This window comes from Brachyhypopomus gauderio, chromosome 3 (assembly GCF_052324685.1).
Source record: "Brachyhypopomus gauderio isolate BG-103 chromosome 3, BGAUD_0.2, whole genome shotgun sequence".
NCBI classification, from domain to species: Eukaryota; Metazoa; Chordata; class Actinopteri; order Gymnotiformes; family Hypopomidae; genus Brachyhypopomus; species Brachyhypopomus gauderio.
Genome location: NC_135213.1, coordinates 11,785,715 through 11,810,928, shown reverse-complemented (window position 1 = coordinate 11,810,928; position 25,214 = coordinate 11,785,715). Strand labels below are relative to the sequence as shown.

Genomic DNA, 25,214 nt, shown 5'->3' with positions numbered 1-25,214 from the left:
GAAGATCTGAGAGTGCAGCTTAGGCATGAAGAAGGTCAAGGATGTAGGTGCTTTACATACAAGGACTTTAAATTGGACACACTAAAAATTGGTACCCAGTGTAACCAATATAAGCAGTACGTTTTATAATGAGATACATGTCTGAATATTTTGAGAACATGTGGTTATATTACAAAAGCTAATGAAAAAGGAGTTTGAAATTGCACTGTATATCATAAAGAATCAGAATCTTTGCATTTTTCATACTTATCACAAAACAAAGACATGAAATATGATGAAGAAAGAAAGGTTTGAGTCCAACCAAACCTTGCAGAACATCTCGTCATGAATCTTAGACATCTCACTGAAATATGTGCGCTGATAAAAGGCGCCTTGAACAAAGCTCACGGACAGTGAATAAACTGTTCACTACGACAGGAGTTTTACCGCTCGTAGCCTTTCTTCTCCTCATCTCGGGGGAGGGAGAGGGAGTCGGCAGGTAGTCTGTGTTCGAGGAGGTGGAGTCGTTCTTCTGCGTCACGGGCTCCGCGCTGGTATCCACCAGCCAGGTGATGGGCACCCCACCCAGAGGCTGCTTATAACGTGCATACTGGAGGACATCAGTGATCCACCGGATATCTCTCCACATTTCATCCATTTGCTATGGAAACAAGACAGAACACTGGGGTCACATCCACGATTATTCCAGTGGAAGCGTCAACTGCGGCAGAATCACTGACTTCAAGAAAAAAATAAATTGTTTTGTAAGAGTAGCTGTAAATTCTGAGTGATAATGATCTACAAACTTCAGCAGAATTTCAAGGTTGTGCTGGGGAAAAAAAAAGTAAAATGTGTTTTCAATCAGTGCTGTTGACTTCAACAAAGTCAAACTCTTCATTTCCCATTTTCATATTTTCCATTCTTGAAAGTTACTATGCGATTGTATTTACGAGGATTCGTTTCAAAACGGAGGGGAAAGTGCAGAAAGAAAAAGCAGAGAGGGAGGAGGGGGAAAAGCTGCAATTTGAGCTCCTTTTAGCAAATGCCATGTGAGATCCAACTTATGGGAATGAGGTTTGACACCAAGGAATGACTACTTTGGAAAGTATGTTGGGGCTCTAATGACAAAGCAGGGACTTCTGTATGATAAGAGCTGTAATAATGGGCTGGCTGTGGCTCAACAGAGAGGCCAACACATCAGTGTTCATTCTGATATCGTCTGGAAGGTATGGCGACAAACTGGGGACAAGTGTTCATAAGAATTAGTGTTGTCACTTGACAAATATTATACATGCATAGGTATATTTCATAGAAATGGGATGCTTCATACGGTCTTTCATCAGCTGTGCATGCAAAATGCTTGGGCAGTTCTAACTCCGGGTGTTTGTGTACAAAATCACAGACTTATAACTCAGAACATTAATGTCATGGGGTTCTATGGTCCTGATTGTGTGAATATGTGCTTTTTGCTCAAATTCCCTCACTTTGACTGCCAAATGCAACAGATACACCTTTAATACAACATCTGTTAGTATTAAACAAACTGAATCTTAATTCTGGTCTGAATGTGTTGATTTCTGTTGGTTTCTTTGATAAAAAAAAAATTGTATCTTGATACATTAGACTCCTGTAATGCTGCAGGAGATGGAATGGCTGACAATAACCAATCCTTTACATATTTTCATACTGTTCTGGATAGGGATGCACCGATCCGATATTAATATCTGTATCGGTCCCGATATTGGAAAAAATTCTAGACCGGGTATCGGTGACAATGTGACCGATCCATAAAGACAGATCTATTTAGACAAATTCTATGCTTGTAATGCTCTTCGGAGTTAATTCAACCTTAAATATCCACTCCAACCTGAATAGAAGTGAACTTGGACAGTTTATAGGTGAGTGAAACAGAAGCACACAGAGGAGAGGTGAATCATTGACTCGTACTCGCACTGGTGTTATTCCATTTAAGCTAGGTTTATACTTTATGCGTTATGCAGTGGCTCTGCCAGTGCGCGAGGGCCTCACACGCTGTTGCTCTCGAAATTTGTAAAGGCTGAATACGGGGGCCAGTGGTCTGACTTGGTGTACGGTAGAAAGCTAAAAAACAAACAAACAAACAAACAAAAAAAAACAATATTCTATTCACGCTATTTTCCATGACAACGCTGGGCAGGGCCATCTTGGTTGACTGTGTTAGAACTTCTGGTGCTACGGATACGCTGATACCGATTACAAGCAAAACGACAACAAACACAAAATGACTAGCATAATATGTTCAGTTAGAGGGTGTCACAATAATTGGAAGAAGAGGAAAACTTGGCTTGACCAACAGTGTTACGAACACAGCTCGAAAAGATCTGAGTGTTGTGGGGCACCTTATAACTTATATCCAGCGCCTTCCAAAGAAGAGGACCTGCGTCTAAGGCTGAAGGCGCTAAATTTAAAACATCCAAACGTACATACGTCTGCTTTTATCATTTTGTGGCGGGGAACCAACACCAGATCATCCTTATCCTGAGAAATGGCTCGGTTATGAAGCTCCGATGAAGCAAACACGTCGGGTGCTTGTGAGGCTATCAGATAAGTAACTATTTTATAATCAGTGGCCACATCTTTTCCTTGCATTCATTTTGTAATTTTAAGAAGACAAGAATACCTATTTTATGAAAAAAAAATCATTTTAAAAATCATTAAAATGTAGTAGTGTACACTAATGCAAAAATAGCTGACCGGAAGTTCTAACACAAAGGCGGAAGAAACACACACTTGAAAGTGGGCGTGGCGAGATACGGTGAATATGCGCTACAGCTTGCTCCCTTAGAGACAGTACACATATTTTCTGACCGTTACATGCTTTGTGCTCTGCATGATATCTGCGCTAGCGAACTAGACGAACTAACTCCATATTTATTTTAAATTATATTTAGAATTCTTGAACAATTTCAAAGGTTTCTTGCAGTTTATTTTTTTCATGTTTGACCAAAGTTGTGAACCTATTGTTTTTGTCAGTTTAAGGTTCTTTGGTATTATTTATTTTACATTCGATGTTATAGTCATAATTGCACTGACTGAACAAATGCAAGTTGTGTTGTTTTTACATGTTTTAATGTGTGTTTAAGTGTGCTGTACTGGTGCAGAGTTTTCAATAAACTTGTAATTCAGTATGTATGTGTTAAAAAAAAACTATTTAAGTTGATTCAGCACTGTTTCACTCTATCAGATCGGTATCGGATCAGTATCGGCCAATACTAAGCCTCAGATATCTGAATCGGTATCGGAAGTGAAAAACGTGATTCGGTGCATCCCTAGTTCTGGAGGACGTCTTCCTGTCTGCATGTATATCTTAGTAGCTCCATGCAGGTGAAAAAATTGTGAAGGATGTAAAGAACTGTACTATAAATAGGAATGAGAGTCCATAGTTTTATAATGGATGGTGGAATTTTAAATAGAATTTTCAGACTTAACTGAAATATACAAAAAATATCATGGTTGGATGTGCCATACTCCATTTAAATTGCAGAGGTGGATGGAACAATAAATGTAGGCTAGATATACCAAAAATGCCATCCACAAGTCTCATTAATTATGTGGATGCAGGTCCAGTAAATGGTGATGGTACTATTTCAGTACTCATACTAACTCATATAAAGAGTGTCTTAATACATGGGGTCAAAACTGAAAGAGTTAACAATAATACCAAAAGCCCAATCGCAGGTTGGCTGTATTTCATATGTTAGCGAGGTGCTAGCGTTGTCTGTGGAGCTGGCTAAAGTAGCATTTTGGCTAGGAGACGACAGTCGGTCGTCAATATTATGCTAAGGCCTAAGATGTTTGCCATATTGGATGTATAACCTCCTATACCACAGATCAACCTTGCACACACACTGCACTTCACGCTCTCACAAAGTGAAGCCAAACCTCCACTTTCTGTAGTCCATCTTCAGCTAATGCTATACGGGAGTGTATAACAACAAATCAAAGTGATGACGGACTACACGATGCTCTGATCCAGACAGATGGATCACTTCTTACAAACATTTTTTGGCACTAATCACAGCCATATATTTGACACATAAAATGTGTTGATAGGAACCGACAAGTGGAATCAGAGTTCTGGGGGTTTTTATTGGGTTCCTGGTTCTTGATATTTTAGAACCACTCGGAACAGGGTTTCTATACCCAACCCTATTTGTAATGTATAAAATAACATCACATCTGTAGCTGTATTATTATTTAAAATGACAAAAGACCAATGCATATCTATCTGCTTATGAAGCAGTGTTTGAGTTTGTGTGCATATATGTGTGTGTGTGTGTGTGTGTGTGTGTGTGTGTGTGTGTGTGTGTGTGTGTGTGTGTGTGTGTGTGTTGGATGCCTGTGTGGGCATTTATATCCCCAACATTAAGATAGCTTAACAGCTTAACCTGACTTGGAGCAACACTCATTTTACATGTATTTGGTTGGGGCTGGAAATCATTTGAAGATCAAACGGCTTCAGCAAAAAAAATGCAATGAAAAATCAGTGACAACATGATGAATTTAGTCTAGAAATCATGCTGTACATGCCACATGTAAACGAACCAATTCCAGGAACTGAGTTTCCCACTTAACAGTGTGCATAAATGTGTCTTGGAAGCTTCATCTAAATGACACTATTTGCTGCCCACATTTAAAATGCGTGTTTTGCGGTCTGTCTGCCTTAGTTCCTTGACAGGACCTCACAGTGGAAATCACTGCCTCTCACACAAGAACTGCCCCTTTAGCACTCTCAATCTACAAGCTATTCTGACAGACGTCGGCCTTTTTTAAACGTGCTCCTGAGTGGAACATTAAAATTTTCACTCTAATTGATACCACATTGCGTAGCCACACACAGCCACGCAGTCAGTCGCATTGATTGGTATTCCTTCTCCCCCCTTGTCGCTCTAAGGCAGTGTGTAATCTGTGGTTAGTGTGCCACTTTTTTCCACAGGCTCTTGGATCTGACATCACACAAACACTCTTGTGGTTTTGTGGTCAATCTCAATTAATAGTCCAGACCGTGGTGGCGAAGAGGGATTATTTCAGCCATGCACGCTAAACAGACAGTTCTCTTTCATGTCCTGTTGTAAGAGTTTGCTAAGCTGGTACTGAAATTTCAATGCAAGGAAAGCAAACCATTTTACAGTTTATGTGTCTAGTAGTTATACTTTACAACATCAATAAACTATTCTAATTGGATTATTAACTTAAGTTGTTTTTGTAGTTTGATGTTTGTTTGACTCACTTCAGAGTGTCTGGGAATATATATATATATATATATATATATATATATATATATATATATATATATATATATATATATATATAAGCTATTCTGACTGTGTAACAAAATGTCAAATATTTCACACAACCTCACCATAGGTCCTTATGAGGCTTTAGGATCAGAATAATGCAAAAAAGACAAAACCTGAATATACTCCAGTCTGTAATACCAATACCTGAATGTAGTCCAGTATGTGCTGGTGTCTCTGTTTAGCGGTGGAGAGTTCAGAGTCAGTAATGGCCTCTCGGAGGGCCTGCTGGGTTATCAAGGCGTCCAGGTCGAGTACCGAGGACAGACGGCAGTACAGACTGATGAACCTTTCCTTATACGCACAGAAGTGAACTGCACACAGTGAAAAGGGAGAAAAAATGTTATGTGGTGCAATACTGTACATAAAATACATAATGGTGGGCTTCATAAGATATCTCAGCGTTTGTTTGCTTGGTTTTATGCTGCGTAAAAGTGTGATCATTATCATTTATCTATAGCACACTCAAGTACACTGAAAGCCCATCATTATTTCCCCCAAGATCGTTGAAAAGGCTGTTAAAAGTGTTGCCCCAATGGAAATGTGTGGGTGGTTTATGTCTGACAGAAACAATTACAGAGCACATTTCAAATTGAAACTTTGAAAAGAAAAAAAAAAAAAAAAAAAAAAAAAACATTGGCCTTATTGGCTAAATAAGTCACTAAATTTTTAATGTAGTCATTTAGTGCTCTAAATTGTAATCTGTGATGTGCAAATTAACACAATTTGCTTTTACAAACCAAAACACACAACAAGGGGAAAAAACAAAGAGAGAAAAAAAAATCGATCTGCCTTTGTTTACAGATATTTAGTTCAATTATGATATCGATTACTTGTTTAACCTTTCCTCATTTGAGCCCAGCCTGCAGTGGTAGGGGGCCTTTCACCAGACTAACGATACACTGCTCCCCTGCTGAGGTGGGCATGTGTGGGGCTGCACGATTTGCTGAAACGTCTGCTGGGATTGCCGGATTGGAGGCAAACGTGGAGGGAGTGGGGTGTATGGAGGAATCCGTGGATTTTATAAGGCTAACTGAGCTAATATTGTAGGGGTTGAAACAGAAGCCAGTGTACCGAGCTCAAACATTTGAAGAGGGAGGTTGAGGAAACCAGAGTGCGGCGTGTAGTGATTGGCCTGGCCCGGCGCTGTGCACACGTCGTCTGAGGCGGGTAGCAGCAGAAGAAAGGAGACATTGTGACCCAGCTCCAGAACCTCTTGTGTGTACAGACGAAAGTGCTTGGCCTGTGCAAGGGGCAGACATGCACACAGACACACATATGGGTGCGCACACACGCGCACGCGCACACACACGCACACACACACACACACACACACACACATGCATGCATTTTAGTCAAAGTGAAACAATGGCACGCAATATTAGCCTGTTGGTAAAAAATATTTAAAAGTGAACCTGTTGTTAGTAAATGTGTGAAAACTGAAGATGAGCATCATTCAAATTACAGAACAACTGTAATACAAAAGTGGTTGCAGAGTTGATATTAGTATTATCTCTGTTCTCTTTATGAATGAAGAGAAGGGTCCCTCTCCGTCCATGTGTCTGGTACCTGCTGTAGAGGTAGATTGATCAGGCGCAGCAGACTCTTAATGGCTGTCTGGAGCTCTGATAGGAGCAGCGGATGATGGCAGTCCGGCTCCAGTTCTGCTCCTTCCGCTGGGCCAGACAGAGTTTGCAGCCATTCCCACTCATCTCTGGGAGGGACAGTAAACACACACACACACACACACACACACACACACACACAAAAGGGATGATGCATCAACTTCTGCTGAGATGCTCAGTCTGGGTTGCACCCCTCCAGACCCCCTCACGTGACGCTGGAGTTTCCAGGACCAGGCGTGCAGGCGGGGAAGCCACACCAGTTCCTGACACAGAGCGCCGAGGCACAGAGGCGCAGTCAAACGCTCGCCACCGACCACTAAACACCCCATTATTTCCAGTCTGAACGTCTAGTCCTCAGACAAAGTGTGGCGAAATTCCACCGGTGTCACCCTCCCGGCAAACCGAGCCCCGCAAGGAACGGAGGACTTCACCTCTCTGCTAAACCCATCAGCCATGCGACTTACAGAACATCTGTGTGAGTGCACATGCACGTGCCAAGATTCTGGCAGACACCTTACGTTTGATTTTTTATTTTTTTTTTACAATGTGTAACATTTAACAAATAGAACATTAACACTTTGCATCATGATCCACTCTCATTTTAAATCAAAGACTTCAGGAGAAGAATGCTGGCTGGACCAGTAGTCTGCACTCTTGGAAGCTGCAGTAATAGAAAAATGCCATGACTCCATTTTCTTTTCTATTTTAAAACCTGTGGCTGATTAGGTAATACAATGACATCGGTGCAGTCAGTGGCCGATAAGCCAGAGATGGTGTGAGGAGATATTCTGTGCAGCTTATGGGGATATGGAGGAATCTAGAGGGCTAACGCTTGTGGAAAAAAGGCCAGTTGCTTTGCTCCAGAGATTTTCCTCGAGCCGTGAGTGGGCATCATCCTATGTGAGTCTCCTACCGACTTTCACACTCTGGCCCGTAGTAAATTTAGTTTTACTACCACACCGAGTGGCAGGATAATGCTCTCTCTGTCTGGACTTGCCTACTGGGGTCAACATCGTGACCTGGGATGAAAATAAATAAATAGCTCCTTTACCGAACAAAAACAAACAGGAGTTTTGTTTTGCTCATAAAAAATGGCCATGTCAAAAAAGTATGTGTGCCTGTGGTGAGGGGGAGAATTCCACGGCAGCCTGGAGTGTGGACATATCTCAATATTTCATCTTTACAGCACACGCACCCTTCATTTAGCCACTGGCCCAATGAAAAATGTCCATTTGTCTGCTTATGCGTTACACAAGGTGTGTAACTGAGCTTATTCATCAGAGATATGGGTGCCTGGAACACATTCTGAATTAGAAATGTAAAAATATATACAGAATTGATGTTGTGTGTGTTGCGTGTGTAGAATCAGTTCTGCTACTTAGATTAAACTCAGCAAGTTGTTGGGTCTCTAAATCATGGGCAGAGAGCATAAAGGTATGTGTGGGAGACAGGGGGAGAGAAGCATTGCACATGACAGCGTTGTTTGCTCATTTGATCACAAACCAAGGCCTAATGTAGTGCTCTGCTTTCAAAAGTAATGAGATTTCCAACTTCAATGCTTTTCAAATATTAATCACAACACAGAGACAGTAGCTAATGGCTGAAACGAAACAAGGAAATTGCTCATGATCGTTATACTGCATCTAGCCATGCATCTCATCACATTAAAAGGATTTTAACTTTCTTTGTACTCTAACCTTCTGAGTGAAATAAAGTGCGTTCAACCGCAGAAAGACGATGGTAAATCCAAGAGGGAGATCTTTTGTTCGTGGGGCTAACCTGGAGACGTTCCAGTTGTCCCGTATCCTGGCGTGGCAAAGCATGCTGGGGGTTCGCTGGGGAACCAGCACTCTGATCTGGTCCACAGAGCTGCTGAGCTTCAGGTAGCCGAGGTAGAGCCCTGGAGATAGACGATGCTGACTGCGTCGCTGGTACGCTAGGATGTCCTGAGGAGAACAGCAGCAGAGCGAGTCCCTCACGATTCAACACGACATCCATGAACGACCCCAGCAGGGTCAGAGGTCGGCGCGGTGGTACCTGTATGGTGATGAGCAGGATGTCCAGGGCGTACGGTTCCTCAGGCGTGGACAGAGACTTCCTCTGACTCTGCAGTTTGGACACCTGCATCCACTTCCCGTTAAAGAAGGAGTACAGGCTCTCCATCTCACGCACGGTCACCAGCAGCACGTTGCCATGGCGATCCTTAATGGGCTCGTAGTGGACCCGGCCCAAGTTGTGGGTGCCCAGAAGGTTCTGCGCGGACAGAAAGACGCATAGCTGTGATTAAGGAAGGCTGTGCTCTGGATTAATGCAGCGCTGATGTGCACTGTGGTGCAGACTAAATATGATGCAAAGACAACGGCGCAGTAAAGGGTATTAATCACTAGTGCATCTGAATAACAAGTAGCTCAAGCCCTTGGGCTTCAGCACACATAGCTGAACTCAAGTGCATGAAAAGTACACAACCGCCCACCTATAATACACACACAAGCCGAAATAACACACGCACCGCAAAATAATGCACACGCAAAGCAGAAGTGTTGCAAATATCTCAATGTGGATGATTGGATTCAATTCAATGTGTGTGTTGGGAGTCTGGAATCACATTAGACTAATAAGGCAGCAGAGGGTTTAATGAGGAGCTGGCAGACCTGGAGCTGACCAGCTGCCACCAGCATCTTCTGCCTGGACTGCAGCGTGGAGGAGGAGGAGGTGGAGATAGCCATGCTCTGACGGAGCCATCGGACATCCTCCCACATACAGGACAGCTGCAGAACACACACACACACACACACACACACACACACACACACACACACACACAAATACAGGCACGCATACATGGACACACACACACACACACACACACACACACATACACACACACACACAAATACAGGCACGCATACATGGACACACACACAAATACAGGCACGCATACATGGACACACACACACACACACACACATACACACACAAATACAGGCACGCATACATGGACACACACACACACACACACACACACACACACACACACACGAATGCACACGGAGACACAAATATTTTTGTACATGTCGGGTCAAGGCAGAGATTACTACAGGACCAATGAACGTCAGCTTTGCTTGGTCAGATTTAGTGTAGAAGCCACATAAAATATAATTATGATAAATAACAGAAAATGGAACAGCGCATATTCAGTTGGGCTAATATGATGATTATAAGATAGAATGAACCATAGGAAAATATTTTGACAGATGTCTCTGTCATTCATTTCACAATGATCTAAGGTTTAAAATCCATATCCAACGTGTCATTACTTAACTATAACTACACTGGCCTCCGTTAGCCGTGCAGAGTGGTCAGCCCGAGTGTTTGTCATACCTTGGCAAACCAACTACGCCCAGTCGGTCTATGTGTTTGTCTTACCTTGGCAAACCAACTACGTCCACCCGGTCTATGTATTTGTCATACCCTGGTAGTGCTTGACATACCCTGGTAGTGTTTATCATACCCTGGTAGTGTTTGTCATACCCTGGTAGTGTTTGTCATACCCTGATAGTGTTTATCATACCCTGGAAGTGTTTGACATACCCTGATGGTGTTTGTCATACCCTGATGGTGTTTGTCATACCCTGATGGTGTTTGTCATACCCTAGAAGTGTTTGACATACCCTGGTTGTGTTTGTCATACCCTGATGGTGTTTGTCATACCCTGGTAGTGTTTGTCATACCCTAGAAGTGTTTGTCATACCCTGGTAGTGTTTGTCATACCCTGATGGTGTTTGTCATACCCTGATGGTGTTTGTCATAACCTAATGGTGTTCGTCATACTCTGGTAGTGTTCGTCATAGTCTGGTAGTGTTCGTCATAGTCTGGTAGTGTTCGTCATACCCTGGTAGTGTTCGTCATACCCTGGTAGTGTTCGTCATACCCTGGTAGTGTTCGTCATACCTTGGTAGTGTTCGTCATACCCTGGTAGTGTTCGTCATACCCTGGTAGTGTTCGTCATAGTCTGGTAGTGTTCGTCATAGTCTGGTAGTGTTCGTCATACCCTGGTAGTGTTCGTCATACCCTGGTAGTGTTCGTCATACCCTGGTAGTGTTCGTCATACCTTGGTAAACCACAGAAAGTCCTGCATGAGGGAGCTGCTGTAGGAGTCCTCTGCCTCCACGATGGGGATCTGGTCCTCATTAGTCACCAGCAGACTGTCTTTGTGATAAAACACCGCGGCTATGTAGATCCCTCTAGAGCCCGGGCGAGAGGACAAACTCACCACATGAGAGATTATCCCAGATGACAGAAGGCGGTAAGGCACACGCCATGGTAATCTGGGTTTAAGCAAATCATGTACACTGACCTTTTAAGACTTTTAACAAATTTAGTGGAGGAATGGAAGAGATGTTTCAGGCTTCTTGAGACCGACTGCTTACGGCTGGGGTTCTGCATCTTCAACATGTCTGAAAGACACGGGCGCAGTACTTATACACACCAAGACTGTACCGAAAATACACACACACACCCCTGCCCACATACATATACACACACAGACACAGAAGTACTTTCAGAAACACACACACGCACACAAACACACAGTGTCCTTTGGCGAGCGAAAAACAAGTGAACAACAATTAGTGCGTAGTGTGGGCAAAAAGGGAGCAACAGGGATGGTCATCAAGGTAGACAGGAGACAGGAGACAGGAGACAGGATGCCGTCTCCACGCAGAAGGAGAAATAAAAAATGAAAGAACGTTTTAGGAAGCCCAGGACAAAAGTGCTGCATTTTGGTCTGCGTTTAAAACGAGCACGTCTGGAGAAGAAAGGGAGCGAGCGGATGAAGGGAGCGATGCAGAAGGCCTGGGTGTGTTTAGCGAGGAAGTGGAGAGACGCGGGCAGACAGGACTGCGTGGGTGTGTGTGCCTCGGGCCCTGCGAAAGCACGAGGGTCGCCAGGGTCACGGCACCGTCAGAAGTTATCAGCAGCGTTTCAGCCGCGTATCTCCCCGTTCCTACTGTGGCCGTATCGGCGCGCGGCTCAGCGATGCCTATCTTCAGACGACCCTGTTTTCATGAAATGAAGCGTCACGTAATTGCCCCCCGTGTAAACAGCGGGGCAGACGGAACGGTCCGTGCGGCTGAGAAGCTGTTTACAGCCGCGCGAGCGGCCATCGGCGAGACGTAGCCGCCGCGAGAGCAATCACGCTAGCCCTAGCCTCTCTGTCTCCATGGGAGGAAGCGTGTGAGGGGCAACTTTCCGTTTAACATCCCCCCATCAATCCCCCCACCTCACCTCCTTGTCGTCTATGGGCCCCAAAAGAGCCTTGTCCTTTTAACAACTACTAGCAGTATCCACTAAACAGAATGTGCCCACTGACATGGGAAACACTCATATGAATGGTCCACTGTCTAAGTTACACATATCTTTGCACTCTGCTCTTTGTATGATGAAACAGCAAAGCAGGAATAATGTACCAGTATCTGTAGGCGGGCTAACTTTGAGCGTGAGAGTATTCAGTACTTCTTAAAACCTCAGATAACACCGATCTCTCATAATGGGAATTGCGTGCATCATCAAAGCACTACTGCATGCTGGTAGTCAGGGACGGAACACAGGATATTACGCTGAACCTCCACTTAGCTACACAGATAGGAGACTAATGCCCATCCGCCCACTGTGTGGCATGAAGCCTCCTGTGCATAAGGGGGCAGCGGTGAGTCAGGGCACGGGACGCTCCTGCATCCACGTTCGCTGCTCAGGAGTGGGCTGATAGTTCCTCTGGACTTGGTCTCGCATCTCGCTCTGGAGGTTAACCGACTCTGACGTGTGGATTATACGACATGAGTGCGCTGGCCTCCTGCGTCGCCAAACTGTCACCCCAAATAAATAAAGAAATGTCTTTTCATTTATGAAAAATAAAAAAATGGATCACCTTTGATTAATGACTTGGCAATCCAACTGTCTACTGTGCATACTGACTGTGACCATGAAAGGAGGTGAGAGAGAGAGAGAGAGAGAGAGAGAGAGAGAGAGAGAGAGAGAGAGAGAGAGAGAGAGAGAGAGAGGGAGGGAGGTAGGGAGTGTGTAAGAGACATGCAGGGAGGAGTGATGGTGGCATTCTCCATTTTCTAAGTAATTTAGTGAGGGTCAACAGAGCCTTTTCAACATATGTGAAGGTAGCAAGCTCATCTATAATGGTCATTGCAAGACTTTCCAGGGCCTCACTCACAGAAGCAGCTTACATAACTGGGCATGGAGTAAAGCTGAGGAGGTTTTGTGTGCGTGTGTTTGGGTGTGTGTGTGTCTGTATGTGTGTGTGTGTTAATGTGTGTGTGTGGCTGTCACTGTGTCTCGTGCTGGAACACAGAGAGCTGTGTGCAGCGCACACACACCCCCCTTGGTCTGTGAGAACCCTCTCAGCTCCACATATACACATCATAAATTAAGATAACCTCCCCTTAAATGAGCACGTTTTTTTGCCATGGTTTTTATAGTGGTGGCATTGTACCAGTGCTGATTAATTCTGCAGATTTATTTTCGAACACCGTCTCTCCAAAAATAAACTAGGTAAATACATCGCCCCTGCCAGCATGCGTGCGTGTGTGTACTGTACACACAAACACACACACACACACACACAAGCTCAGTGAGACACAAACAGACGTGAGAGAGTACTATGTCTCGAGCACTCAAAATCAGAGAAGCCTAAAAGCTTAATTCTTCTTGAAACATGAACGCTGAGGGGTTTTCTGTCAGAGGGGTTTTCTGTCAGACGTAGTGGGAGGCAATTTGATGTTTTTCTACTTTGCAGTGCAAATTCTTAAACATCACGAATCACACAGGGGGGGAAAAAAGTGATCCGTAAACAACTCTCAAATACACTTTTTCTTCTAGAATCAATTATCCAGTATAACGTCGCCTGCGTCTCTGGCTGCCGCCCCCTGACATCATTGACTCATGTGTTGACTCATAAACAGATGAGTGATGCAGACTTTTCTGTTTCTCCCTCCCTCTCCTCCCCGCCAGTGGCGAGGCGCAGGGCCGCCTAATGAGGCAGGGGTTTGTGAGCGCTGAGCTACTGTCAGCACGGTGAACAACACTCCTCTATGCCCCTCCGGCCGGCTTCAGGATTAGTGTGTGGGCCCTGGGCCAAGCCTGGCACGCCTCGCTCTCTGCATACACACCGAGCGCCGCGCTCGAGACTCCACGATCCAGAGAGGTGTTTGCGCCCAGGCCCTGGGCTTTACAAAGCTGCAGTATACGGGTGACACCACAGGGCCATAAATGCGCGGAATCCAAAATGGATAAATGCATTAAAAGATTATTTATGTACACAATTCCCAGCGCCACGCTCCTGTCTCCTGGCTGGTACGGAGGAGGCCAGAGGCGGGCTGAGAGAGGGCATTCACGCCGCTCTGGGTGCGCACGATGGAGGCTCAGCGTTTTACCCATGCTGCACTTCTGTCCCTTAACGCAGAGTTAATCTACTGGAAGAAGTGTGAAGATGAGAGTGAGAGAGGACAGCTCTGGGTCTGGTGAGTAAGGGGGAGGGGGAGGGAGGGAGACAACAGAAAGAGAGGGAGATGGAGAGAGAGAGTAAGGGAGGGAGAGGGAAAGAGAGAAAGAGGAAAGAGAGAAAGGAAAGTGCTCTAGTGAGTTTTAAAGAAGACACAAAACCCACACTCACTACTACAGACTACACTAACCACTACACATTTCACTCACCACTACACTCACCACTACACACTACAGTCATCACTACACACTACAGTCATCACTACAAACTACACTGATCACTACACACTAACTCATGACCACACACTACACTCATCACTACACCATATACTGCTGCTAATCATGGATTTATCTTCTCCATGTCATTTAAACTAGACCCATAACATGTAATAATATAGTAAGATGTGAAAACATCGTAATAAAATATAGTGCTGTCTAAATTAGAGGTGCCCAGATCAGTTTAGAATACCATTGGATTTCCAAAAGAGAGGAACAAGCCACACAAGGCAGCTGAAACCTCAGTACGGTAGACTGCAACTGCAAATAAATGTTTCAATAGGTCAAATGTAAAGGGCCATCAACTTGTAATAAGATAAACAAAAACACTTTTTGAACAAACAAACTGTAGTCGTAAGACAATGACCCCATGAGACCCCATGGGCCTCAGCTCAAGCAAACAATACTGGAGGAAAAAGCTTACAGACTTCATCAAGGGTGTGTGTGTGTGTGTGTGTGTGTGTGTGTTTAAGGAACAGAGGGGGAGCAACAAAGAGCTATGATTTGTATACATCTTTTGAATAAGAGTGTGCTAGGGTGTTTGTACCTCCACAGTTGTGCTGGAGTGTAGAGCACGTTTGTGAATGTTTGCATCTCCACAGTTGTAGAGCTGTGCAGTGTGTGTGTGTATTTGTACATCCAATGTAGTGGTGTTTTGTAGGGCTTGAGTGTGCATTGGCACCTCCTCAACAGTGCCATGGAGAGTGTGTACTTGTGCCTCCATAGCTGTGTGTGTGTGTGTGTGTGTGTGTTTCTCCAAGGTTTGTACCTTCACAGCTATAGCGTTGTATAGTGTGTGTGTGTGTGTGTGTGTGTGCGTGTGTTTGTACCTCCGCATCTGTCGTATTGTATAGGGTGTGTGTATTCTACTCAGTAGTGTTGTGAAGGAGTTGGGTGTATGTTTGTACCTCCATAGCTGTAGTATTGCGTAGGGTGTGTGTGTGTGTGTGTGTGTGTGTGAGAGTGTGAGAGTGTTTGTACCTCCAGAGCTGTAGTATTACGTAGGGTGTGTGTGTGTGTGTGTGAGTGAGAGTGTGAGAGTGTTTGTACCTCCAGAGCTGTAGTATTACGTAGGGTGTGTGTGTGTGTGTGTGAGAGATTGTGAGAGTGTTTGTACCTCCAGAGCTGTAGTATTACGTAGGGTGTATGCAGTGGCGGACTTAGCAATTTGGGGGCTCAAGGCGAATTTAGCTAGGGGGCCCATCAACATTAATATGCGAGAAATAAGTTCAGGTTCACACTACACGATTTTAGGCTGGTTTTTCAGTCGCCGACTGTTTTTGTAGATCACCGACAGAAACTGGTCGGAGGCAAATCGGGGATCATTCGGCGCTCGCTCAGTCATGTAGTGTGAACTGCTGAAAGACGCTCGCCGAGCCGTCGCCGAGTGGTCGCCAACTCATCGCAGACGACCGGCAGATATCTAGCATGTTTAATATGTAGCCCAGTCGGCGACTGAGATTCAACAGCAGCGTCTAGCTTCATACAACTTTACTACAACACTGTGTTTAAGTTACTGTGACAGCACTGGAGAAATAGTGCGATTGACTATATCTGTGTTCACTGGAACGGAGAGATGAAATAATTCTGGCAATTTGGGACTATGGAGTGGTTAAACGGTACAAAAAATAATAATAATAACGAAAATGTGGAGTACATGTACGTTGTTTTTATCTTCGTGGTGTTGCTGGTTCTCGCGAGTGTTTCGTTTTCGTGTTCTCGTGTTTTTGGAAGGCAGCCAGATGAGTCGGCGATTCCCAAGTCGTTTAATTCGTGAGCCCGCGTCGCCGATCAGTCATGTAGTGTGAAAGCCACAACAACTGAGAGACTCGCGATTACAGCACAACCAGTCGTGTAGTGCGAACGGCACAAAAACCTGACGACTGAAAAGTCGTGTAGTGTGAACCTGGCTTTAGCTAGACAAGGGGGCCCTACAGTGGGAGGGGCCCAAGGCAATTGCCTAGCAACGCCTCTATGCAAAGACCGCCTCTGGGTGTATGCAGAGGTGTCAATTCCAGGTTCAGAAAGTAGAAGTCCTCACCAGGATTTTGCTCAAGCTTGCTAGATTTTCTAATTAGTGCAATCCAGGTAAAATTAGTGGAATCAACACAATCCAGGAAGCCTGAGCAAAATCCTGGTGAGGACTTTTACTTTCTGAACCTGGAATTGACACCTCTGGGTATATGTGTGTGATTGCGTGCGTGTGTTTGTGTGTGTGTGTGTGATTGTGTGTGTGTGTGTGTGTGTGTGTGTGTGTGTGTGTGTGTGTGTGTGTGTTTGTACCTCCACAGCTGTAGTGTTGGTGTGTGGCACGGACTTGCTGAAGTAGCCTCTCCATGGCCTCAATATGCCCTCTCCTACGGGACTCTCTTCCATCACACTCTTTCCAGTCTGACACACACACACACACACACACACACACACACACACACACACACACACACACACAGTTCATATTACACCTCTGAGATTTTGTTATACTACTTTCTGAAAAACCATCTGTCCCTAGTATAAACAGTTTATTTAACCTCACAGAGATACTAAGATACTGTTCATAATACCTGTTCAAGAACATCAGTGAATGAAACCTAAATCCGTTTGGTTTGCGTTTAAACATATTATTAATAAAAAGAAGGAAGTACATGTAATCTATAAATTGTAAACATACTCAGTCTATGTACATCAATACATCAATGACACCAATAAAATCAAGATGGCACCACGTCTGCTGGTAAGTCATGAAAACTATGAACACCACCATGCACGTATATGTAGCACCTGGAAAAAAAAGGCTTTCTCTCTTGGTTGTACAGTAAAATCAACCCAGCAATCTTTACACAGTATAGCATCAACAGAACTGCACCTTTACTTAGCAAATGAAGTCACATTAGTGTAGAAAAAACCTCTGGATAGCCAATGAAACATTCAAAATGAGGAGAGACCTTCTGAGCATGTCGCTGTATTGTACTGTTCATTTGTCAGCGTTCTGCACATGGAGGATCGCCTTTTATTCGCTCCGACTAGAAGCGACTGATTGGACTGCCTCTAAGCCCACAGCTTCACGACAAATTAATGTGAACATAAAACTTCAGACAACCAAATCAGATTTGCCAAGCTGCGTTTAAACCTCAGCGGGCCACTCCACATTCGCAACCCACGGCTTTAAAAACAGCACTTTAGGAGACAAATGACTACATGCATGTGCAATGCAAACAGCATTAAACTCCGTCTTGTCCGCAAGAGTCTGGGTTCATATTTTCACTGAAAGTTTACAATAAAAACTGCAGCGTTACAAAATGTCCCATTTATACCGCTGAACCTCAGCCCCGTGACTGAGTGGAGTTTCTATTTATGTATTAAGCAGCCATTTGATGCACAGCCAGCCAGAACTGGTGACACTGCTGGGTTTGCTTTCATTTGTTCTCCCAGTAGCTCTTTCAAAGAGGCACCTCGAGGTCAGCCACCGTGAACAGCGACGGGAGCACGACGTGCCGAGTAAGTCGTGACGGTCAAATAATGGCCGATGTTCACCACTCAGGGACACTCAGCACCTCATCTAAACATCACACTGCTCAGCCAGCCTTTCATACGACTGAATTCTAAACATGAGACGTATGAGGAATGTATTAGCTGTAGGGAACATGTACTCTGGTAGACATGTAACGTGCAATTCGGTATTACTACATGCAGTCATGTCTGCAGAGAACTGGGTTCTGTGATGTCTGCAAAGAGCTGCTATAGCGTATGGTGGTGTCGGCAGAGAACTGCTACTACTTGTTGGCACGGAACTGTTACTGCATTAGGTGATGTCAGCAGAGAACTGTTACTGCATTAGGCGATGACAGCAGAGAACTGTTACTGCATTAGGTGATGACAGCAGAGAACTGTTACTGCATTAGGTGATGACAGCAGAGAACTGTTACAGCATATGGTGATGACAGCAGAGAACTGTTACAGCATATGGTGATGACAGCAGAGAACTGTTACTGCATATGATTATGACAGCAGAGAACTGTTACAGCATGCGGTGATGTCAGCAGAGAACTGTTACTGCATTAGGTGATGACAGCAGAGAACTGTTACTGCATATGGTGATGACAGCAGAGAACTGTTACTGCATTAGGTGATGACAGCAGAGAACTGTTACAGCATGCGGTGATGTCAGCAGAGAACTGTTACTGCATTAGGTGATGTCAGCAGAGAACTGTTACTGCATTAGGTGATGTCAGCAGAGAACTGTTACAGCATGCGGTGATGTCAGCAGAGAATTGTTACAGCATGTGGTGATGTCAGCAGAGAACTGTTACAGCATTAGGTGATGTCAGCAGAGAACTGTTACTGCATATGGTGATGACAGCAGAGAACTGTTACTGCATTAGGTGATGACAGCAGAGAACTGTTACTGCATATGGTGATGACAGCAGAGAACTGTTACAGCATTAGGTGATGTCAGCAGAGAACTGTTACTGCATATGGTGATGACAGCAGAGAACTGTTACAGCATTAGGTGATGACAGCAGAGAACTGTTATAGCATGCGGTGATGACAGCAGAGAACTGTTACATCATGCGGTGATGACAGCAGAGAACTGTTACTGCATTAGGTGATGTCAGCAGAGAACTGTTACAGCACAGTGATGACAGCAGAGAACTGTTACAGCATGCGGTGATGACAGCAGAGAACCGCGAGTGAATGTGTGTGAACCTACTGGAGGGAGCAGCACAAGGGGGCTGAGAGGTCTGTGGTCGGCTCCAGCCCTTCATGTTGTAGGCAGATACCTGGACATAGTACAACCTTCCCTGGAAGAGACATGCACACACATTGCATTAGACCTGACGTTATGGTAGATCATTGTAAAGTTCTTGATCTGATAAGTTTTGTTTTCCATCTTATGAATTCGAATGTGAATCCTTGTCATTTCTTATACTATATTAAGATCACTGAACATTTAACTTCTTCAGAAAGTGCTAAATATTTATTAAAATAAGTAAATGAATAACTAATAATAATAAATAATACATTGATTTGCACTCTCCCATTTTGTATTTGTGTAACTAAGTGTATGTGTAAATAACTGTAACTGTAACACTGAGAAGAGTGATGTTTATTCAGAGGAGTTCAGAATCAATGTCTTAGGAACATCCAAAAAGCCAGAGGAATCAATTACATAAACAAAACCAGAATACATAACAAAATAACAGAACATGGAAGCTAAACACAAAAACACAGAAAAGGTTAACACCATAAAAGATGGACACAAAACTGAGGATACATAAAACTGTAACACAGAACACAGTACCTGTTTCAAGGGACATCCATCACCAATCAATAACCAGTAACAAGACAGGGAAACAAGACAGGGCTTAAATACAGAAGACACTAACAGGAGACACCTGGGGCCAATTACACAGGGACAGTGGGACAGCAAGCAGAGACAGATAGGAGGTGTGGATAAGATGGGGCACGGAACTAAACCAAAAACAGAAAGCACATGGCTAGACTAGAAACCGGAACAGTAGAATGCATGGTGGTGCATGGCCATTGGAACCACAGTGCCAGACAAGGGCTAATGCCACAAATCTCATGGAAGACGAGCATCAAGTCTACCCTGTCCTGGCTCCACGATGGTGGAACCAACTTCTATTGATCATGCACCTACGTTAAGTAACTGAAAGTCTTGTACTGCAGAGTATCAGTATTGTTTGTTATGGCGTTCATGATTGTCCAATATAGAGCTTATGCATATTTTGCACAAGGATCCAGCACTGTTTCCTGTATTTCAGCAGTATTCTATTTCAGTGGCGTTGGTATTGGCTAGGATACATTCTATGAGTAGATGACAAGGCACTTACGTAATACGCTCTAGATAAGAATGTCTGCTAAATGCAGGAAGTATAGATGTACGAATTTGGATCTTTCAACAAAGTAGTCATTTAAAAAGGTCCATCTTGTAATTTGTCTTCGAAGGTGCTCTGAAGTATCTATACAGCGCATGTTTGAGTAACCACAAGACCAGAAAACTATCCATTGAAATGGATTATTGTTGGCTCTCTTACCGTAGTAAGACCTGTTACTGTGCACCGAAGGGACTGAAGATTCTCTAGGACCAGTTCTCCCGCTAATAAGGAGAAGTCCTTTAGACAGCTCCACTCCACTTCCAGGAACACCCCACAGTGCAGAGGACAGGACAGACATCACGACAGAGCAGAGACTCAGTCAGCATATGTCCAAGACCAAACAACAGAGCAATGCACAAGTCTTATAAAGAGAAATTCTCACTTAAATAGAAACCTTTAATAGGATTCTGAATTAATGTAATTCTAACATATACAGTTTCACTCAAAGAGACTCGAATAGTTTGAAAAGGGAGGGGAGGGGGGGGGTAAACTTATTGTTGGCAAGGAGTGAGTTACATTCACTTGCATGTGTTTCTTGCAGAGGTGGAGGTCTCACCTTTATATTTGGTGACCACAGCCGAGTTTAGGCTTGTTGGCTCCTGGAAGGTGACGGTCAGAGACGTACTGCTGCTCACGGTCAAGCGCACAGACGTCGGAGCTTCAGGGGCTTCTGTCAGGGCAAAGGTCAGACAGGTCATGATACCACTTTTAAATGGAGAAACCTTTATTATGTACTTGGGTGAAGACTCCATCAATGTGACATTTTATATTCACAAGTTAGCCTCTTAATTGTGCTGCTGTTTAAAGACATGACAGGTCTAATCTGAAGGAGTTGCCTTCCAACAAGGACAAATCAGCATGCATGAGTGGTGTAACTCTGTGTAATTACACGATTCATTTATCCTCTGTATCCTCTGTACTTATTTCACCTGAGTTGGGAACCATTTTGGCTAATTCAGGAAAGTGTGTAAAACAAAATGTGCCTGTACAGACAGTTGAACTGAAGTTAGTCATGTGGAAGAAAGCCCGTTGTCCAACTCTTATTTGGTCTTTTAAAAGTAAGTCTAAAGAGGACCATCAAACAAAAGTACAACTTCACATTTTAGATGCAGCAGCAATAAACCTCTAGCTAAATATGGGTCTGCCTCAGAAATGAGGAGTCTGGCGAACATTAATGTTGCCACACAGCTGATGGAGTTGCCAGAATTAATACTCAGTGATACACATACTCATAAGTGCCACCAAGTGTCATCAGCACTGAACTGCTCTTTATTACTTCCATGAAATTGCATAACGTGAAGCTTATTTTGAGGGTGACGACCACACAGACACTGGATAGATTCTCTGCTCTGCTAATTTCAATACCAAATACTTACCTATTTGCTATTTATGTACTGACCTGTCAGGTTTCATTTGGAAAAAGGGTTAAGTGTAGTGGGTGGATCACCTCTTCTCTGTTGCACTGTTCTTTCAAGAGCTTTAATTCAGTACAGTGAAATGCAAATGCCATGCTAATTCAGCATTTCATGATTCTGACTGCAGAAATAATCATATTACTGAAAGCATTAAAGACTCTTCTCTCTTTCCTCAGCACCTTAATCCCAAATCAGGTCTCCTCCTAGCTGCATTCATCGGGCTGTTTATAAACCAGGGCACACCGCACCGCTAACAGCACCATTCTGAAACCCGTTTTACAACCTTCTGTGAGAATTGGAAAATCTTTCGGCAATTTGATCTGAGAGTGTGGGTGGCAGGGCACTGCTGATTTGTAATAGCAGCCTTGGAAGATGTTTACGCCCAGAGTCCCACAAAAGTGTTTGGATATAACAAGCAGTCTGTATCCATGAGGGAGTTTCACACAGTCAAAGCTCTAGGGTCATTTCAGGGGAGTTGAATTGTTTTTGTTTAGTTGGAGAATGTGATATGCAATATCACAAATATAGGTCGTGTATCCACGCTGCCAGAGTAGAAAAAGTGTGATAAAACACAGGTGGGTTAGATTCTTCTGTGAGCTGAACTGCCAGGGAAACCGAACAAAGGGTGACTCGACACCGTAGTGAATACGACGATGATTTTGACATGATTTTGTCATAGCCAATAAATGTCCATCGTCCGGCTTGAATAGGAGCATCGAGAACAAACGACCTGCAGTGGCTTGTGGTGTGACATGACCGTGACGTGATGTGGCATCTGGGACCTGTATCTGCCCGGTCTGATTTGTTCCTTGACATTAACCAATAGGATGACAGAGTGCTCTCTGGTGTACTCATGGAAATATGGCAAAGAGAAAGACGGGCAGGTGTCTGGTGGAACAGAGAAACCAAGGAAAGGTTCAGTAGACAGATCGCCCATGCTGTGTGACACTCAGACACAGGTCCACAATTGTGTTTTATTTTCCTTATTTCCACAAACCTACCAGCATCTTGACATCCTCCCTGACTGATGAACTCATGTAAGAATACGAACAGTGATTGGTTGGCATTAAACTGTAGCGTCACCTTGGGCTTGCTGAACAAGGCACTGTGAGAAATGACGCCACCGCGATAGCCTAATCTTTCCATAGTGACCATCTTGAACAATGTACAACGATGTAGCTGGACCCAGCACTGGAGGAGACGGGGCCGTACTCACGTGCGTGCTCAAAGCCGGTACGCATGCGCTTGTACAGCTTGCATCTCCACTCCCAGGCCTTGAGCTGCTTCTCCTTGTCAGACGGCTCCAGACTCAGGCTCTCCCTCATCACCTGCGTGGACAGCTCGCTGGCTCTCCTCTGAGCCTCCTGCACCAGCGCCGAGAGATGGGCCTCCCGGCTCTCCTGGCTCCCGACTGGAACACACAACATCACGGGTCAGCCAGTGCACGCTCGTGAGACTCCCAGAGAACATTTCAGTCTACATCTGCTACACTACACCTCGTTTGTTTTTCATCAGTATATATTTCAGCCTTATTGAAATTTACCGTTTTTCTTTGGTTATAAAGAAAGATAAGGCACCGTGACTAAGAAGTCTCAAGGTCTCAAATAGAGAGACTATGCACACTGCATTTCAGTGAGTGAACTGATAACACCTTGCATCTTTATGGGACCTTTAATGTTCAAACCACAAAGAGGGATAGTTCATTTTTTAAAATACAGACAGGTGCAGAACACTCTAGCACAGGTTTAGAGATGAGGATGGAAGGTATTTGAGCTAAGCTGAGAATGACAGATGGCAATTGATGTCAACTACCAAAATGGGCCCAGAAATGTCAGACTAACTTGTTTACTATGCTGGGCAAGGCAGCTATGGAGCTATAACATGGCAGCCTAAATTGATACCACATATAGCAACCACTGAAACTACTATTTCTTTTCTTAACAATGAACCTGTCAGGACTGGCTTCGAAATCACTCTGAACTCCCCATGGATCTGCATCCAACATCGAACACTGAAGGATCTGAAGAAAGTATTAGTGGAGTCTGCAACAGTAGCTGGGTTTTGTACAGTTAGCTATGGATGGACACATCAGAACAAAGTTTAAGTTTTACTGCATCATTCGAGATTGTTGAGAAATACACAAGGCAAAAACAAAAGTTTGGTTTTGCAATTCCTACTGGCTGTCAAGTAGATAACACTTTGCTTTTAAATGAGATCCAAATTTCTTCTTCCAAAGAAGTTCCTCAAATGTTCCTCCAGACTTTGCCAGCCCACTTTAATTCTATTTCAAGCTTCCACAGACTTGAATGTCTCCTGAGGTGGCCATTGACCAAAACGTGCCCTCGCCATGATCCCACAGCAGCTATTCCACTTGGAACACAAATACAAATTGCCAACTTTTCATTTATTTTCATGCGATTAACTGCAATAATACGATGTGAACAGTTATTGGGCAAACCGGTTATCACATCTCACATATCACATCACTATGTTCCAAATAGTTACATCTTGTATGTTTAGACATATTTTGGAAGCATTTCCAAATTATTGTGAAGAATTGTGTTAAAACACTGCCTTTGAAAAGACTCCACACTCTGGAGGTGAACAGAACAGTCATGAACAGAACATTACAAACATACATGAGACTGCAGACTAAACCACACATTGATAGGATCAGGTCCTTATTAGTTATAGAAAGTAAATATACTAGACACATGCCGCATTTAAATCCATTTAATGACAAACCAGTCTCATGGCATCCTGATCACGGCGTCCTCTAATCGAGGCTTTTTTTAGGGTAACAAGTCATTTGTTTTATATTATTTTTAAATGATCAAAATGATGTCAGTAAATGATGTTCCTTGCAAAACATTGTTACAATCGTCCTCTTTTAAACCAAATCAAGCAATAAAATCCTAATTGACACAGCAGCAAAGCAATTACATCTCCATTAAGTCTGAAGGTCTAATGCTGCGGCGCGTCAATGCCGGTGTGTGTGCGGCGACACGACGTGCGGCGCTACGACGCGAGCGTGCTCGGTGGCAGGCTGGAACACACAGCACTGTGTTTGGCCATATAGATTTGTCATGGTAAAATGAAAGCTGCCTGGCCAGTCCTCCTCGTGGGCTGTGAATACCACTACATGTTCATTCAGAGCCTTAGTCATAGACCATGACA

The 25,214-nt window shown here is 44.0% G+C and overlaps 1 protein-coding gene across 2 annotated transcripts in view; it reads right to left on the bottom strand.

Annotated features, from left to right (window-relative positions):
* The window catches only part of ankfn1a (ankyrin repeat and fibronectin type III domain containing 1a), a 64,271-nt gene that overhangs the window by 3,289 nt on the left and 35,768 nt on the right, over window positions 1-25,214 (bottom strand). For both annotated transcript variants that reach the window (XM_076999549.1, XM_076999548.1), the window contains exons 10-23: window positions 23,254-23,448; window positions 21,179-21,292; window positions 20,782-20,879; window positions 19,434-19,524; window positions 17,009-17,116; window positions 11,298-11,397; window positions 11,052-11,184; window positions 9,592-9,708; window positions 8,978-9,193; window positions 8,720-8,886; window positions 6,885-7,029; window positions 6,390-6,558; window positions 5,463-5,629; window positions 427-640 (exon numbers count right to left, since the gene is read on the bottom strand). In XM_076999549.1, coding sequence (XP_076855664.1) covers window positions 427-640; window positions 5,463-5,629; window positions 6,390-6,558; window positions 6,885-7,029; window positions 8,720-8,886; window positions 8,978-9,193; window positions 9,592-9,708; window positions 11,052-11,184; window positions 11,298-11,397; window positions 17,009-17,116; window positions 19,434-19,524; window positions 20,782-20,879; window positions 21,179-21,292; window positions 23,254-23,448 — 2,034 coding nt within the window. The remainder of the gene's footprint in view (window positions 1-426; window positions 641-5,462; window positions 5,630-6,389; window positions 6,559-6,884; window positions 7,030-8,719; window positions 8,887-8,977; window positions 9,194-9,591; window positions 9,709-11,051; window positions 11,185-11,297; window positions 11,398-17,008; window positions 17,117-19,433; window positions 19,525-20,781; window positions 20,880-21,178; window positions 21,293-23,253; window positions 23,449-25,214) is intronic.